Source organism: Podarcis vaucheri (genome assembly GCF_965113315.1).
Source record: "Podarcis vaucheri genome assembly, chromosome: 5".
In the NCBI taxonomy this organism is placed as follows: domain Eukaryota; kingdom Metazoa; phylum Chordata; class Lepidosauria; order Squamata; family Lacertidae; genus Podarcis; species Podarcis vaucheri.
In genome coordinates this window covers 65,985,965-66,005,753 of record NC_138763.1, presented here as the reverse complement: position 1 = coordinate 66,005,753, position 19,789 = coordinate 65,985,965, and the positions used below count along the sequence as shown (strand labels likewise).

The 19,789-nt window shown below is 38.6% G+C and overlaps 1 protein-coding gene across 4 annotated transcripts in view; it reads right to left on the bottom strand.

Annotated features, from left to right (window-relative positions):
* Positions 1-19,789, bottom strand: part of PLCE1 (phospholipase C epsilon 1) — a 143,237-nt gene that overhangs the window by 63,509 nt on the left and 59,939 nt on the right. For all 4 annotated transcript variants that reach the window (XM_082221997.1, XM_082221996.1, XM_082221995.1 and 1 more), the window contains 2 exons: positions 19,458-19,740; positions 4,217-4,533 (listed from right to left, as the gene is read on the bottom strand). In XM_082221997.1, the coding sequence (XP_082078123.1) occupies positions 4,217-4,533; positions 19,458-19,740 (600 nt within the window). The remainder of the gene's footprint in view (positions 1-4,216; positions 4,534-19,457; positions 19,741-19,789) is intronic.

Below are 19,789 nucleotides of genomic sequence, written 5' to 3'. Positions count from 1 at the left end.
GCATTTTTAATGCACACCCCCCCCCCCCCGGTTTTCTCGGTCATTCAGATAAGGATAGAATTGAACTTACAAGCTGCTAAGAGAAAAAGCACCGATTTTTCACTAAATTGATGTGGGGAGAGCTAAAACATTATAAACAATTCTCAACTGAGGACTACATGGAATAATGGAAGGCCAACACAAAAAGTATAATTTTTACAGTGCTGTTGGACAGCATTGAACCTTATCTGTCAGCTGAGAGCTAAAATGTATTTTAAATAGTCTAAAATTGGTAACGTGTACTGACAGAATGGTTAGCCTTCAGGTTTCTAGTAGTTAAATATATGAAGCTATCAGTAAAAACTGGAAAGAAATGTATGCCATTTGCTCCTGGAGATAACCAGTTATCCTTTTTTTCTGTACAAAAGGATACAATTTGTAAGACAGCTGCACAGGATATAAAAAAATGCCATGCAGTATTTTCTTTCTGAATTTTTGGTCAGCCATAATTGAGGTTTAGAGCATTATACTGACTAATTTGGTTAAAAATTCTACCCCAAGGGACAACCCTCTGAAATGAATGGGTAACTACATTAAACATGAAATGCCTTTGTCAGGAAGCAAAAACTATTAAGTAATATCAATTAGCACTAGCATTTATCAAAAATTTATGAAAAAGCAGTGTTACATGATATGCCATTTGCATGCAATAATTGCGCAGTGGAAAAAAAGGACAATGGTATGAAATAGTTGTCTCCCATTAAGTATCAAGAGTCTGTCATCTAAAAATTCATTCTGGCTCCCACAATATAAATATAGTGAATTATTTTTGCAGGCAATGCCAGAAGTCAGCAAGCAGTTACTGGTTTTCGCCAACCAAAGCATGACTCTTTCTGTAGGAATTTTCTTTCAAATAGATAAACAGCGATGGACAGAAAATCCCTGTTGCTAACGGAGTATGTATGACAAACATATTGAACATGCAGCTAATATTGTAAATAATGTAAAGAATTGATATATCAAATTTCCACCAAAATTGTAAATTACATTTAGCAAAAGCACATTTCACTATCTAGTATATAAATAGAAATAAAAAGTTTCTACTGCATTAACTGAAGTCTCAATGCAATAAGCTTAGAATCTCAGCTAAAGCATCCATGACAGACGGCCATCTAAACACTGCTTAAAAACCTCCAGGGAAGGAGAGCACAAATTCCTGAGGGAGACCGTTCCGCTGACAAACAGCTCTTACTGTCAGAATTTCTTTCCACACGTTTAGTCGAAATGTCCTTTCTTGTAACTTGAAGCCATTGGTTCGAGTCCTAGCCTTGCCTTAGCTAAGTATTGTGTGAAGCAACAAATGAGTACCATTTCCAGGGTTCTTAGGGTTGAATCCAACTAAGTCATTGCGTGAGTGGAATAACTTCTGTCAGAGCAACAGGAATTTGCCTCCTCTCCCCCTCAACATGTCTCTCACAACACCCCCAAATCTGATCCAGAGGATCCAGATGCATGAGGAGAGAAGACAGAGGGGAAGTTTCACTATATGAATGGACAACCCTTAGATATTGCAAACCATATAGGGGAAGTCCATAGCTCAGTAAGAAAGGACCACAGGTCAGTGGCAGAGGACCTGCTTTTCTTGAAGAACGTTGATGGTTCAATTGCTGGCCTCTCCAAGTAGGACCAACAATTTCCCCAGTCTTCGAGAGCAGCTGCTATTCAGTACACAGTCTAAACAATACTGAGATAAATGGTCTGACTTTGTAAAAGGCACCTTCCTTTTTTTTCCTATGAAAATTACTTTATCTTAAAAGTAATATGTGAAAACAAAGGCCTTAATATAGCAGAACCTTTAAAATCAAATTTCTACGCTCCTATGAACTGTTAAAAGCGGTAGAATTTTCAAGTCAACATTTGCGAATATATATACAGTGGTACCTCGGGTTACATACGCTTCAGGTTACATACGCTTCAGGTTACAGACTCCGCTAACCCAGAAATATTGCCTCAGGTTAAGAACTTTGCTTCAGGATGAGAACAGAAATTGTGCAGCAGCAGCACAGCAGGCCCCATTAGCTAAAGTGGTGCTTCAGGTTAAGAACAGTTTCAGGTTAAGAACAGACCTCCGGAATGAATTAAGTACTTAACCCGAGGTACCACTGTACAGCATTGCTGCTGCTGCTGCTGCTGCTACTACTATTTAATATATTTATATCCCACCTTTCTCCCAAGTTGGCAAGTGTCCCATATTTTAAACGAATCAGAAGTTGTTAAGAAGAAAAGGAATGCCTTATTTCAGAATAGTACCCAAAGCTCTACTGAACTCTGAACACATTAGCACGTATCTTTCACTTCAGAGTACAAGGCTACCAAAGCAAAAATAAAAACAAAATAAAAACTAAAAACAAAGACTTCAAAGAAAAGATCTATAGTGTTTCTGATTTTATGGTTTTAACATGTTCCCCTCGTATAATTGACCGAGTGGTTTTTGTGATGAATGGATCATCTCCAAACTGATATTTAGAGCAACGGGAATGTTGTACTCCTTTGAACAAACCGGAGACAGTGGTATGAGATTGCCTTTGATTGTGGAAGCAACATAAGAGAAAAATGGGGGAGATCACAAAACAGAAGGAACAAGCAGGGGGTGGAGGGGGGAGGAAGAAAAAAGAGGCAAAGCCTCAAAAATATACAGGAAAAATATGAAATTTAATCAAATGGTAAAATGCCAAATGCATTTCAATAAAGACTTTCTTCAGGATTTCCCAGTAAAGCAACATCTCTCCCAAGTTGCCTTATAAGGAAAAATGCTGCCTTGCTAGGAAAGGTGTATTTTTGTGCCCTCAAAAGTCTTTAAAGAACTACTTTGGGCATTTTACTACAGTGTTGCTATTGCTACAGTATTAAATTTCATTTCCCTCCCCATGTCGTTTTGATGCTTTGCCCCTTCTTATTTTGCTTTGCTTAATCTTCTCATGGAAAGTTACAGTAGCTGCTGTGGTGGATGAGAGGTAACATAAATGTCTCAGCAAAAAAAAAGAGGTCATGCATACAAAAGGACACTGAACATGTCTCCCATGCAGGTATCCCTTTTAGACACTATTCAAAAGAATATTGCCAGCTGGAAATGCAGATGACTCACACATACAAATGATGGAAACTCCTGCAGTGTCTGAAGGTGAGTTATGATCCTTCAAGGGTTTTGTGTTCTACCCTCATCTCTTTCTCACTCTAAGCTTTTCTCATTAAAACTGGGGAAAGTGGCTACCAAATAACAAATCAATGATTAAGATATCTGTTATTCACAAAACTTTAGTACAGCAGCGCTCGCTACTGTTGACTTAGCAAAGCAAAGAGTCTCTGTCGCAACAGAACGCCACCTTGAGTCAGTTCAGAACACCTGCTCAACACAGTTAAGTTATACCACTGCAGTGGTACAGGAGGCCCTCTGTCACACTCAAAGCAATTAAGCATCTCCTTGAAAAATAATTGAGAAAAAGAAACTGGGCTAAGGTTTGCTGCACCAGAAAACTACTTAGAAAAACAGCGCAGCTTCTTGAAGAACAATCACAGCATATGAAAGTGCTTAATTAGTTTTCTGCGGATTATGGATAAATACATGTGAGCTGTTAATGTAATCTAGATACCCCCCGTTTCATAATGCCTCATGCAGACCACTAAGAAGATCATGTTTAGCCTGCAACAAAACAGTTCAGAGAATTAAGCAACATGGCTGCTTTCCACAAGAGCATGAGTTTATAAGAAACCAAATAAACTAATTTATTAAAACCACTAGGCCCTGATGGCAGCACCCAACATGCTCAGGCAGATGACAGGTCCCTAGTTCTAGATCAGCACTCAGAGCGGAGCTGGCAGCCGGATCTAGCCAACATTTAAATTGCTCCTAATGCCCATCACATAGTGTTGCTGTAGGGCACTGTGGAAAACAAAATGGCACCCTCAGTGCCACAATACATTAGGAGCGTTGCCACAATACATTAGGAGCGCAATACATTAGGAGGAAATTGAAATCGCTGCTAAACCCAGTCACTGCTGCCATCTGCTACCACCAGCTAGTAAACCTGCCAGTTCTTGTCAAAGGTTAAGGGCCCCATCAGTAGGCCCTATGCCCTGGTTCCTCTCGAATACTGAAAAAATGTACCCTTTACCCACTCCACAAACAACATAAAAGAAAACCAAACATGTGCGTATGTAATAAAAATCCTCACCCTACCTCATTGAATCTTGTCACCAAATCTTCAACAGCATTGTGTTCCTCATTTGGGGCAGAAAGAAGAGTTGCAGAAATAGAAGCCTTAAGAGTTGATAGTTTGCTCTGGCATTCAGCATTCCCCAAATCTCTGGTTAAGAAGCAGAGGTAGTCGATTGGCAGTACTTTTCTGTAGAGATCCTGCTCCTGCTCAGTCAGAATACTAGCAACCTCCTCTGGAAACTGAATGAGTTGCTGAAGTTCTACAAGTTCTTTACTGACACCAGCTACAGTGGAAGCAAGGGCATTTGATCCAGCCATAGATGAACTCAATTGTCGTTCTAAAAATAAAGAAAATACAAAATTTTAAAAGAGGTAGATTTCCTCTTTCCACCTATTAACCAGAATTTCACAATAAATGCATGACATATTTTGTGGGGGTTTTTAAAATATTAAATATTCTATTATTGTAAGTGGATAGCACCCGAAGTTCCGTTTTCAGTATCTGTACATCATTGTCCTCCAATACAGCTCCATAAAATTTCCTGTAACACAGGCAAATTACACTTTCAAGTAGACAGCATCAGTCTATGGATGATGAACCACTTTATCACCTGCTAATGTAGCAATCATGGCAGCTCACCAATTGATGGCTGTTGCCAGCAATTTCATATATCAGGCATAGGCAAACTCTGGCCCTCCACATGTTTTGGGACTACAACTCCCATCATCCCTAGCTAACAGGACCAGTGGTCAGGGATGATGGGAATTGTGGTCCCAAAACATCTGGAGAGCCGGAGTTTGCCTATGCCTGTCATATATGAAGGATGTCAAACAGTAAGTTCAACTATAATGTCTGCAACAGCAATATGAACTTACTTTCAGATGGGCAGTAAAATAATTGTATCTGCTTCAGAAATGGAAGGTTTTTTGTTTTTGTTTTGCTCTAGGATAACTCTCAAGTGGCATAAATAATTGATATTTACTCAGTCACTCTGAAGCACCAAGTGAAGATTCCCCCACTTCTTTGTCAAGGAAGCTCACAAACACACCACAATATGACATCATCAGAATAATAGGGGAATGTGAGTAAAGTTATTCCAAAGTGAACAGGAAACTACAGTGAAGAACACAAAGTAAATAGCTGGGGTTCTGTGTGCTCAACCAAAAAAATAGGCTTGGTGAACTGAGCTGGCTGAATTTTTCCTTAGTAAATCTGCATAGTGAAACTAACAGAATTTTTGTACAGCAGTGTATGAGACTGTGGCTCTGAGAAGCTAAGTCAATCATTCTTCCTTTTACAATTTATTTGCTTGTGTACTTATAAAGTTACTACCATGAAACATACTACAATAAGACATACCCCCACTCCCAGATGCACAGAATCATGCAATGGAAAGCAATATAGGTAGGGAGACAAAATAGGAAACATAACAATGAATTTTAATGGCTACCATCATCATCTCAATAAGACAGAGTTCAATGGAATACACAACTCAGCACATCTGATGTAATGGAAACTCCAAATAGGAAATCACTGTCAAATAAGTATTGTGTTCAAAAAGAGTACTACCGTTTATGTTGCCAGTACTTAAAAAATATATCGGTGTTGATCAAGGTCACTAGCACAGGTATGCTAACTGGCTTGCCTGGTAAACAAGCAAGCAAGCAAGCAAGCAAGCAAGCAAGCAAGCAAGCTGCAGCACAGCTCACTCACATTCATGTTTGATTATTGCAAGATTATCCACCTTCTCAACCCAAAGGAGGGCCTCTGAAAATGATATCTTGCAGGCTGGTGTAGATTCAACACTCCTAACTTTCCCTTTTCTGCTTGCTTTCAATTAATTCCATTCGATTCAAGTGCAGCCTATTCCTTTCGCACAGGTTTAGCTTGTTCCAAAGTCTTCCTCAGTAACAAACCTATTGAAATCCTTCCTCCTGAGCAAATCACTCTCTCTCTCTCTCTCAGCCTCTCTTACCTCACACGTTGTGAGGACAAAATCAAAACTCTACAGTTTGAGAACAAACAGGCCAAAGAATTCTGAAGATCTTTGAAAACAAAGCTTTTATCTTGGTCTCCAAATGGTACTCCTTGTCCTCACACGACTGCACCTTCAATTCATTCCTGTGATGAAAATCATAACATTGGAAGTGGTTATATGCCTGTCTCATTGCAAGTTTAGACAAGAGCTTGCACAGCAGCTCACAGAAGCAAGCTAAAGGGCTCTACAGTATTGGTGTCAGGCCACACCTGAACTTCACTAGAATCCTCTGCCCTCATCTAGACCACTAGACAGACCTAGAACACCAGTTTGTTCCCCCTAGGCTTTTATTTTATAATAGGCCTTTTAATCTGTATTATGGCTGCTTCCATTTAAAGGATTAGTGTTTGCTTTTACAATAGGAACATTTCTGGTTGAAAAACTAAATTGGAGGCAACCGATGTCCTTCACCAAAGTGGTACCCATACAACTAACCGGCACCACTTGTGCCACGGGGTCAAGATAAATGCTCACAGTCACTGAGAAACCATTACCATGCTTAAATGATACCCCTCCCAAAAAAACACCTGTATTTAGGGTATCTAGAGGGGCTAATCTAATGACATTTTCATAACGAATTAATTCTGCACTCCATTTTGGCAACCACATCATCCATAGCTTTTTCTACATTGTTGCTCAACATCTTGCTCCCAACTTTGTGAAATCTTGGTTGGTTTTGATAAAGGCTAGCTACAATTTCTGTGCTCTTTAGCTGCTATGACTTTTTCTGCCTCTCTTATTTTTCAAATCTCACTTGCCTCTTGACACTGCTCATATTTTTTGCATTACATACTTTCATATTTGCATGTCAAGCTGCAAAGCCCTTCATTTTTCTTTTAAGCTAATTTTATAAATAAGCATTCAACTTATACAAACTGTGTGACTTTTGTTAATTCTCCAGACCAAGCACACTCATATTGACCTTTCTGGGTCATTGCTGAATTCCGCAACACCAATAAGGCAATTTGGTTCACTGCAATATAGTCTATTTTACAAAACTGTCCAGTAAAGATCCTAATACTAGTGATATACCTGTAAGATATGGGTTCATGGCCCTGTAACACTATTCTTCCCTGAATTGTTCTATGCCACATCTGATTTGTCTGCCTAAATCTTCCAGTAAGATCTTCCTTTATACTTCTCACAATCTGCAATGTTTATCATTAACAAGACACTGTATTAATCTGTTGAAAATATGAGAAAAGCAAGCTTTGTTGCTGGAACCCAGTGCTATAGCTCTGCTGGTACAATGGACTTCTGTGCATGCTATAGACTCTCATCTCCTCCAACCCACAACATGCCCTCGAAATCAGTTCCACGGTTGCCAGAGGAGAGGACATGGAAGTCCTGGCATGCCAGCAGAACTGAGGGTACACCACCTTTCGTTTTCATGCTTTAAAAGTTATGTTCTTTTAAACATAAAAGAACAATGTGGTGTACCACAATGTGGTGACAGAAGAACTTCATATTGAAAAAGGAACACGACAGGGGTGCCCCCTATCCCCCTTATTGTTTATTTCAGTCCTGGAGGTTTTGCTGAACATGATAAGGGAGGATCGGCAGGTACAAGGAATACGGGTCGGAGCGAAACAATATAAACTGAAAGCATTTGCAGATGACCTGGTTTTAACACTACAGGAGCCAGAACCCAGTACAAAAAGAGTTTTAGAACTGATCCAGAAATTTGGTCGGGTGGCGGGTTTTAAGTTGAACAAGCAAAAAACTAAAGTCTTAGGGAAAAACTTGACGGCCATGGAAACAGAAGGGTTTCAGAAAGAGACAGAACTAAATATTGTTAAGAAAGTGAAATACCTGGGGGTCAATCTGTCTTCCAAGAATTTGAATCTATTTAAAGATAATTATGAGAAATGTTGGTTAGAAGTCAAAAAAGATTTAGAAATTTGGTCAAGACTGAAATTATCCTTGTTAGGCCGAATTGCAGCTATAAAGATGAACGTTTTGCCAAAGATGTTGTTTTTGTTTCAAGCCTTGCAGATTGTGGACAGAGTGGAATGCTTTGGAAAGTGGCAGAAGGACATTTCTAGGTTTGTCTGGCAGGGCAAAAAGCCCCGAATAAAGTTTAAGATATTAACTGATGCAAAAGAGAGAGGGGGGTTTGCCCTGCCGGACCTAAGGCTATACTATGAAGCGGCAGCCTTCTGCTGGATGAAAGATTGGATTCTATTAGAAAACACTGATGTCCTAGATCTGGAAGGCTTCAACAATTCGTTAGGTTGGCATGCGTATTTGTGGTATGACAAGGGTAAATCATATGGAATGTTTAAAAACCATATTGTTAGAAAAGCAATATATATGGTCTGGAAAAAATACAAAGACTTATTGGAAAGCAAAACTCCGAGGTGGATCTCACCAATAGAGGCCAAAGCTCGGAAAACAACCAATATGGAGGCTTATTGGCCGAAATATTGGGAAATAATAGAAAATATTGAAGGTAACTGGAGATTGCAGAGCTTTGAAAAACTAAAGGATAAGGTGCAAAATTGGCTGCATTATGCCCAAATTAATGAGGTTTTTAAGCTAGACAAAAAAACAGGTTTCCAGGTGGAAAAATCGAAACTTGAGACAGAGTTGCTTGAACCAAAGACCAAGTTATTATCGAGAATGTATAACTTGCTGCTTAAATGGAACACTCAAGATGAGACAGTTAAATCAGCAATGATAAAATGGGCTCAGGACATTGGTTATAATATTATGTCTGATGACTGGGAAAGGTTATGGACCACCGGTATGAAGTTTACTGCATGTAATGCTTTGAAAGAAAACATTATGAAAATGGTATACAGGTGGTACATGACCCCGGTTAAGCTAGCTAAGATTTACCATTTGTCCGATAACAAATGTTGGAAATGTAAGGAAGCTGAGGGAACATTCTTTCACCTCTGGTGGACCTGCCCAAGACTGAAGGCCTTCTGGGAAATGATCTATAATGAGTTAAAAAAGGTGTTTAAGTACACTTTTCCCAAGAAACCAGAGGCCTTCCTTCTGGGCATTGTCGGCCAGAAGGTGTCTAAAAAGGATAGAACTTTTTTTATGTACGCTACAACAGCAGCAAGAATTCTTATCGCTAAGCATTGGAAGACCCAAGATTTGCCCACACTGGAGGACTGGCACACGCAACTGATGAACTACATGGAATTAGCCGAGATGACTGCAAGGATTCGAGACTTGGGAGAAGAAGCAATGGAGGAGGACTGGAAAAAATTTAAAGACTATTTGCAAAAGTATTATAAGTTATATGAAACATAAGATGTCGTGTGATTGGGAATCTAGCCCCAGTAACAAAACTTAATCATTTATGAAATTTGACAAGATTTATGAAAGAATTAAGGTTTAAATGGGTAAAAACGATATTATGGTATATTGCTCAGAGTATATATTGATCAAGAGATTTAAATTTAAACTGTAATTGAAAATAGAAAGAAACATATGAAATAAGGATATAATTTGCTGATAAATTTATTGTTAAGAAATGCATTCTGCGAGGGATGGGGGAAGTCCAATGGAAATTTGAAATGAGTTATCGAAATGGTCGTGTTTTTCTTTTTCCTTTTTTTCTGGTCTTTTTTTTTTCTTCTTACTTTTTGATCTCTTTGTTATTTCTGTAAAAAATGTAATAAAAATTATTATAAAAAAAAAAAAATAAAAGTTATGTTCTTCAAGATGCTACTGCAATTTTTTTTAAAAAAAATTACTTCTGCTTTGCAGGCTGTGCTATAGCTCTGCTGGTACAATGGACTTCTGTGCATGCTATAGACTCTCATCTCCTCCAACCCACAACATGCCCTCCAAATCAGTTCCACGGTTGCCAGAGGAGAGGACATGGAAGTCCTGGCATGCCAGCAGAACTGAGGGTACACCACCTTTCGTTTTCATGCTTTAAAGTTATGTTCTTCAAGATGCTACTGCAATTTTTTTAAAAAAAATTACTTCTGCTTTGCAGGCTGTGCGAAGATTAAAAAAGACTAATTCTGAATGAAATGCATAAGAAAGTAATCTCTCCAAGAACAGCCTGATGTTTTGTATTAAGAAAGCCAGGATTTTGCTTGTTTTTAATGTTAGTCAAGTCTGCATAGGCATACTGGGGACAAACAGGTTGTTCCAGTCTGATACACTATAAAATAACTTCTCTCAAGTGAGGACTGTAGGGAGGGAGGGATATTTGCTCTCATAACTAACTCTTAGGTCTAATCATGCCATCTAAAAACAAAGAAAATGTACCTCAGATAAGTTGTCGCTTGAACTGTTCTGAATCAGTCGGCCAGCAAGTTGCAATTAGTCCATGCTTGCCTAACCCTCAGTCAGAAAGCAATGGTTTAATGTCCTTGCCTTTTTAAAGTACCCACATAACTTACACATTATCATGTTATCTGAGAAATCCCATAGGATGAATGTGTCTCTGGCTTATAATTGCTAGTTACCCCCCCCCAAAAAAAAGGCACAATGGGGGATTAAAAAAAACCCTTTTTTGGCTGGCCTCATTCTTTAGTCCAGCTCTCTTGTCATTTTTGTGGCTGGAGAATTTGTATGTAATTTATATGTTTCCCTCTGTATGAAAGCCTGGGAATTTTTTTAAAAACACACAAGGGAGTGCGAGCCAAGATCTTTTTTTTCATTTTTCTTGTCTTTTTTATTGTAAGCTAGGTTCTCAATACAGTGGTGCCTCGCAAGACGAAATTAATTCGTTCCGCGAGTTTTTTCGTCTAGCGAATTTTTCGTCTTGCGAAGCACGGTGTCGGAAAAGTTTTGGAAAAGCTTCAAAAATCACCAAAAACCTCAAAAAAGGCTACCACACCGTGTTCTATGAGTTGCTCCTTGAAGTCAAGTCGCAACTGTATTAACGGTGTTAAGAAAAAGGAAACAAACTTGCAAGACGTTTTCGTCTTGCGAAGCAAGCCCATAGGGAAATTCGTCTTGCGAAGCAGCTCAAAAACCGCAAAACCCTTTCGTCTAGCGAGTTTTTTGTCTTGCGAGGCATTCATCTTGCGGGGCACCACTGTACTGCATCTCTGTTCTGTCATTTCCCCTCCTACTTCATGTCTGTGTTTGCTAATAATGACTGCATATCAGGGTTTTACTTATTCCTATACATTAGTCTTCATAAACTTGGCTGGTGGCCTCCAGTTGCTGGCTGGCATTGATGAACACCAGCCAGATTGGCAAAGGCTGCCCTATATATCAACAGAGGAATTCACTATTTCTTACAATCTTTACATTAAAAAATCTAGTACATCAATGGTTGTTTTTTCTTTTCTTTTTACCCTGAACACATCACCATGTGTTACCATTGTATTTAGTGAAGTAAATTGGTCACACGTTTCAGATCATGAGAGTTGGACATTTCAAGAAATTGTAATAGCATTTTCAGAAAGCTAGTATATTTAACCGGAACTTTGGTTTCAGCATTGTTGCCTGCTATAATAACTCTAACCTAGATGTTCTCAACATAATTGCTTCTAATTTTAAACCAAAGCAGTGCAGATGAAGCTTGTAGAATTGTGACCCCGATTTAACATTTTTCAATTATTTAAAAATTGCTCAATATAACAGTCAGAGATAATGAGGCACAGCAGTGTGGTAATAGCAATCGCACTCTAAAAAAACAAGTAATGGTAAAAGTCAGGCTCTTCCTGCAGAGTTGAAAATTGCTTTGCTAAATTGTTTTGTGACCCCATTTTATAAATGATGTGATATAGTGCCTATTATATGAACAAAACATCTTGGGAAAACTTAGTGATATAATACAAAGCTGGAAAGGCAATCCTGCACTTTCTTTGAAGGTCACAAAATTGGAAAACAGAAACTATACCTAACGTAAGTGACTGGCAGGTCAAAATGATATGCCGAGCTAGATAGATTAACAGGCAGAATACGAGACCAAGACAACCAGAAATTTCAAAAAAACTGGAGTAAATTTTGGAAATATATTGGAATGGATATATAGGAGGAACTGGCGGTATTAGAAAAACTTTATCAGCTAATAATTATAAACTTTAATAAACTAATTACGCAATCCGGGATTTATTTGATACTTACCAAAAGGGTGAAGGGAAGTCAAAGGCTAAGTAGAGCTTAATGTTTATATTATCTTTTTGTATGATTGTACGCTTACTTTTTGTATAGCATGAAAATAGGATGAATAATTTATGTTAAAATGTTTATTTTTGTATCTGTTTGCCCTTTTTTCTTTTCTTTCTTTTTCTTTTACAAATTCTGAATAAAAATTTACTTGCAAAAAAAAAAAAAAGGTCACTTGGCATTGGCTTACGGTTATGGCCCCTAAACTGGAGATTAGTCAACTCTGATTTATAAGGTGTTCTGAAAGGTGCTGCAACAACTTACCTCACCAAAAATTAATGTTAATAATAATTGTGTATCTGTTTCAACAGTGTCTCTGTTTCTATAGGGCTCTAGGATGCAGAAAGCTGAACACCCCACCCTCCAGCAACTTCATCCTTATATCCTGAATTTTTGTTCATCTCCTAACAGGATGTGGAGAGTACATCAGTCCAGGGGCTCACCAGGGCTAGAATTCAAGATCTGGTCCCACAGCCAGTCAATATATATCACTCAAAAAGAACTAACTAGACGAAGGTGTGTTCTACCTGCTTCAAGTCTTTGAACATACAAAACAAATTTAGGAATTGAAGTCTCCCTTCGCAAAAACCTATTTCCACTAGCTTTTTCTACTAACTTATGTTGTCTCTTCTCCACCACCTATTTCCTTTGTCATGGCACCAATTTGGAGCAACCACAAACGTGTACCTGCTCTGCATGTGCATGGTGTATTTTAAGAGGCTGTTGTACAGAAACCAAACAGTGTAGCTTCCTTTTGTTAATTTTACTGACTTCATCAGTGCCAAAACAAAGGTAATTTTCAATAGTTGGTGATTTTCTGTCATTTGCAAGGTGTTCCACAAAACGGAATGGGTGGGAAGGGAGAGTTACAACTTCCTTATTAATTCAGCAGTGCTTCTGTTTACAGAGCCTCTCCTCTTCCCAGAGGGGAAGGATTGTGAGCGGGAATCGCTTCCCACGCTCACAGGGGGGGCATGGCCAGGCCCCCTGTGTCACTGGAGTCCTGGGCCCCCATCATGCCCCCCAAGCCAGCCAATCCGGCTGGGTGAGGGGCATGGTTTAGTCACATTTAAACGGCTGCGGGCCCACAAGCTCTTCCTTGTTTTGTTCCTGCTTCCTCAGATCTGTTCACTGCTGATTTAGGTCTATTCCTTGAATGGAATCAAAACTTTTATACTGAAGAAGTTTGACTGCTACTCATTCTGAATCCTGCAAGGGTAAATAAATGCTTGTTGCATGCGGCACTTGAAGCAGAGAAACAGTGGGTTTGGACAGACTCCTCTACCACATTTCTCCTGTACATCCTCTTCTCATAATGTTATTTTACTTTAAGAAAAATGTTGGGGCACCATTACAAGCAATGTAATACGCAATGTGAGCTTGCCCCGCTGAGTAAAGTGGAATATTATATTGGCATTTCAAATGATGTGGGGACTATTTTACTGGAAAACAAAATGCTTTAGTTTTGTTTTATTTATCAGATTTTTATACTGCCTTCCAATATAAAATTATCAGGGCAATTCACAAAGTTTAAATAGAGTAAACATACAATAAAATGTTTTCAAATGTTTCTAATGGAAGTAGGTTACTACTAAGATTATTATTGCACTAGCGAAAAGAAAATAATAAATAGCATTTAGCCTTCCCATTTAAGATGATGTTTCCTGTGCACACAAATGTGAAAAACTATCACAAACCATAGGGCAATTAAAATTAGCCTAACTTTTTTGATCTCCTATCACAATGACATCTGTTTGTGATATTATATAAGTATTATATCATGCCATTCAAGTATTAAAACCGGACAGCTATTATTAGCCATCTTTCTGGAATCCCAAAGACAGTGCCAGTAATTCTGTAATACAACAGCTATGTAATTGAGCTTAGCGACTCAATACAGTCATCTTGATCCTGATCCTCCAGGGCATGGTTTGGATGTTCAAGAACATGCTTCAGGATCACATCTTCCCCCATTCACTCCTGCTTCCCTTCCCTTCCCCCTTCCACAGCTTACATAACCAATGATGTCCAAATGGAGCAAGTTAGATAGGTAGCCGTGTTGGTCTGCCATAGTCAAAATAAAAAAAAATCCTTCCAGTAGCACCTTAAAGACCAACTAAGTTAGTTCTTGTTATGAGCTTTCGTGTGCATGCACACTTCTTCAGAAACACTGAAACAGAAGTTGCCAGATCCTTCTATATAGTGAGAAGGTGGGGAGGGGTATTACTCAGAAGGGTGGTGGGAATGGGAGAATGGCAGATAGCTGAGATGAGCCTGTTGACGACTCTTAACGACTGTAATAGGTCTTACAGGAAAAGGCAAGGGGTGAGAAGGTGAGAAATGGCTTAGTCATGTATAATGGGATAAGAATCCAATGTCTTTGTTCAAACCAGGTCTTTCCATGGTTTTAGGTTTGGTAATGAGTTGCAATTCAGCAGCTTCTCTTTCCAGTCTACTGGAAGGATTTTTTTTTATTTTGACAAATGGAGCAAATTATGGTTAGAGCCAATCAGAAATTATCCGGCATGTGGGAGAATTCGTGGCTCCATGAGACTACCTTGAAACATGACTTGAAGGACTGGAAACATCTGAACTGGGCAGCGATTGTAACAGAAGGAATGCTTCAAGTGATATCTAAACCCATTATTCTTAAGGCTTGCATTACTCACAAATGTTAACATTTGTGCCCACACCGCAACAAACAAGATATTAAGGGAGTGGAAATGTGTCACTAAGAATTGCAGCAGTGTGAAATAGAGAGAAATTTGATTCAGTTCATACTTAAGGCAAATATATCCAATTCTCACTTCCTGAAACCATATGTGGACTGAAACTGAAGCTTTCAAATTTGCAGTTCTCTGAATATTGCAATGTTGTTCTCCAACCAAGCAATATGTACCAAAATGCATATACAAAGTAAAGTGTGCATAAAATGCATTATATTAGAGAAAATTGCTTGCAAATGTATATGCTAGGCCAAAACTGCACAGGAAAAAAATGTGCATATTAGGAGAAATTCATGCTAAAATGGTGAAGGATTTATATGAGAACTTCTTAGAAAAAGAATTTGCAAATTGATATGGAAACATGGAGAACTGAAGTTCAGATCAGAAAAACAAACTGAAATTGACAAAATCACCCTTCCCTAGTTTTGAAGTCAACTGCAACTGTACAAGTCAGCCCCTGGGATTAAATACTTGCAAATTATTCCAAATAACATTTGTTTGTTAGCAGAGAGAACATGTTTTATCAGTTAACTTGATTTTCTGAACGAAACATCCAATGAGAGTTAGCGACACCCGTAGAAAATGGCTAAACAACATTGCACTTACAGTAGAGGAATGTTTAGGCTCATGCATGTCAATGTTTACCTATATTAGGTGCAAGTGTCACAGGTTTGCTTGTTGTTTAAGCATAAAGGCTGTGATCAGAAAACCATGAATTCGCTAATAGACAACTAAGAAAAAGCAAATACTGTATCTATATATCAGGTGTTCCTTTCCATGGTTAGTAATGGAAACCTGTACATGACAGTAAAAACAAACTCTTCTTATCTCCATCTCAGAAACATTAATTTTTTTCATTTTAAATTTAAAAGTCAGCGGCTTATAGGCCATAGGAACATTAAGCTTACCAGTAAACAGAGTTGCTCTTTTGATTTCCTTCTAAAATTCCAGAAGGACCGATACTTTCAAAAGCAGAAGAATATCACACACTGCACTTGTTTGTCCTAGCTGTCAGGAACAGCTGCTCAGTCTGAAACTACGAACTGTCAAAATGCACAACTAGCATGCTTTGTTTAAGCCACAAAGAAGACATGCGGAAAGGTCAGGTTACTCACTTCCCAGATAAAAACTGAAACGCTAAGAATCCAACGGGAGGTATTTTACATTTAAGGACAGGTAGACATTCCTACTAAGAGTAGCAATCCAATCTACAAGAAATCCAAGTCAAAGTATTTGTAAACCTGTTTGACAGTACGATTGTATATACATGCCCAATCAGAAGCATGCTCCAGTTACTAGAATGAGGCTACTCCCAAGTAAGTGTGTGTCAGATTAGAGTCTTAGTCACACACACAAAATAAGAACACTGACATCTCATGGAAATCAATGGGACTTAGGCTGCATCTTATAGAGTATCCACTTACCTGGGAGTAAGTCACTGAATTGAATGGGACATACTTCTGAGTAAACATGTATAGGATTGTGCTCCAGAGCATGTCTTGGAAGTGCACACCTTGTAATCAATAATACTAAATTGATCTTAACATACAGGTAATATAATTTTTTTAAGCTGGGGGTATCCTAACCTGTAGACCTCAATATGTTGCTTAATTACAGCTTCCACCATCTCTGGCTGTTCACCACTGGACACAGCTTATCCAACCCTCAGTCAAAATAATTACCGTATTTTTTTGCACCATAACACTCACTTTTTTCCTCCTAAAAAGTAAGGGGAAATGTCTGTGTGTGTTATGGAGGGAATGCCTACGGGTGGCATGCCTACGGATTTTCCTCCTTTAAAAACTATGTGCGTGTTATGGTCGGGTGCGTGTTATAGAGCGAAAAATACGGTACTTCACATCTAATACATACTGGTAAATTGGTTTAAATCAGCATTCATAATGTTATTTCTGTGTTTGAAAAAAGGCAGCTATTTTCCATGAGTGCAGAGTTGTTTTATCAAGTATTCCATTATTGGTTTATGAAAAAAAGCTTTAAAAACATATGAAGATGAACATAAAGTCTCATAAAGGAGAGTTGCAGAGGTTCACACAATACATCATTAATTTTAGGGCTTGTCCACATAGGATATTATTTAACTGTTAATGCATTCCCACCCCCCTTTTGAATTAGACCAGAGGAGTGCACATCTGCACATATTTGAATCTGTATATAAGAAGCAACTTCAGTCTTTTCCATTCATACTAGTAGGTGTTCCCTTTCTAATTTGTTGATTCTATTACACCAATTAAGTACTGACAGGGCATTCATGCAAATACTTGTGTGCATATATCCATTCCTCCATTCAGGAGCACACCGGAAATACCGTATTTTTTGCTCTATAAGACTCACTTTTTCCCTCCTAAAAAGTAAGGGGAAATGTGTGTGCGTCTTATGGAGTGAATGCAGGCTGCGCAGCTATCCCAGAAGCCAGAACAGCAAGAGGGATTGCTGCTTTCACTGCACAGCGATCCCTCTTGCTGTTCTGGCTTCTGAGATTCAGAATATTTTTTTTTCTTGTTTTACTCCTCCAAAAACTGGGTGCGTCTTGTGGTCTGCTGCATCTTATAGAGTGAAAAATATGGTAGTTATGAGCATGGCTGGAAAACAAATGAGAACACCGAGGAATTAGTAGCCATTAAAATGGAAGTAACAGAAAGTGGTGATTGAAGCCAGCCACCCCAAAATACTGAAATAAATGATATGCTGCCCTGAATCCAGCAGTTTGGAGCCTGATTTCCCTCCTTATCAGATTATCCCCATATCTAGAAAGAGATAATCACCTCCTTTGATCATAAGGTTAGGAAACAGCAAACAAGCATATCACTACATAAGAAATATTTATTAAGTTATATCTTCAATTTTTAATATGCTTAACAAGTGCATAATAGATGTTTGAGGTTGCAGAATCATAGATTTGTAGAGCCAATATTAAGAAAGGAGATTTGAGTATGGAAAGTGAAACGGAAGGGCAGATAGAAGCTCAGAAACAGATGACAGTCAATGTTGCCAGAGCCCAGATCCTGCTTATCTGCCGCAAAAATTCTGTCAGAAGGGGGGCAATTTGTGTGCAATAAACAGCAGGAAAGGATGGCTTAACAATTCCCCTGCCTCTCTTGCACTTCCAGGGTTCTAGACCTGCAAAATCAGGGCAGGAGGGCGGGGGAGAGAAGGTGCAGTTTTCCCCACAGATTGCCTCCTTACAACCTCCTTTGCAGTGCAAAAGCTGCAGTCAAGGTATGGAAACATAGCTTAGCCATGTAATGTGTAGTTCAGGCCTTAGTAAGCTACATATTTCTTCCACAAAACAAAGGGTGAAGAGCAAAGTATATCTAGGTCATTTTGCACATCAATGCATTCAGCCATCTACAACAGAGGTACTTAAATATAACAATATTTATCCATCACAGCTTCCTGTTAACAATCTATGCACTAAAAATGGAAAATGTATTTATTTGATCCCTGTTTTTATAAATCTTTTGACAAAAGACCCGTTAACATTCAGGAACATAAACAATCTTGGCTATTTGATACAGAGACAGAAATATATTTTGAGTGTATCCAAAACAGTTATGACCTGCTCTGTTCTTTAACTCCAAACTCATTAAGGCCTGCTCTAACCCCACTACTTCACCTAATGTAAGCATATTTGAAACACAGTATCTTTATATAGTGGTGTGTTGACATTATAATCTAAAGTGTTTTACAATCCTTTAAAAGCAAGAAATTCTAGATGTGCATCTATGCACTTCTAACCTACTCAACAATGCAATGGCATGACTTGCCCTATATAGAAACCAGGATAGTTCACCCATGGACTTTTAGCTTAATGCATGTGCAATACGTTTGGGGTCATTAAGGAACTGACTGCAGAGCATAAAAGCAAAAAACCAAAATCAAGCTGCCTGCTAAACGGTAATCAATGGACATTATCTGATTATGTCAACTCAGCCTTTGCATGCAATGCTTATGCTAGTGTTCTGAGCATTTCTTGTCCCCCCCCCAAAAAAAAACCCCACTTCAAGTATCCAATTAAAATAAAATAAAACTACAAAAAAAGTAGAATCTTTGTAAGCAGAGAATTATACAATCTTAATTCTGGAATGTGAAAGCCTTTGGCTCCCATGTAAGCGAAATAAAAACTTTGGATCTACTGATTAAGAGTAGACTCATTGAAATCAATGGGATTACTCTAAGCATGACTAAGTCCGGATCTGACCCACTGATTTAACACACATGGATTTATTTAAATATATACAATGTTATTTTGAATTCTTAGAACTTGGGGATAGCATACAATCAATCCAATACGTTTATCATCTCCAATTTGGAGAAGAATTTGAGGCCGTAGGAGCCCCCCATTGCCACACTGTCAAAGATGATTTAACCTCCTTTAATTACCTTTTAGCATGGTCTTTCCAGTTGATCCTCCTAAAATATTTAGAGTACCACTTCTAGCTCCCAGTGACGTGGTTGCTTCTAGTAGAGCTCCAGTGATAAAATTGGAAAGGGAAGTCCTGCGTAAAGTAGCACGGTATTCAGGAGCTCTTTGAAAACATGGTGTTACGCAAGGGCAGTTGCCTCTGCAGCAGCAATCTGCATGGTGTTGAGGTGTTAGTGGTTCCCTCAAAGGGTAGCAAAAATATTCTGAAGAGTCTTCTGTTCCTTTTGCTGACTTGAAGATCTGTGAAACACAAAAAGAGAGAGAGAAATTAATTTAACACTTGGTAGAA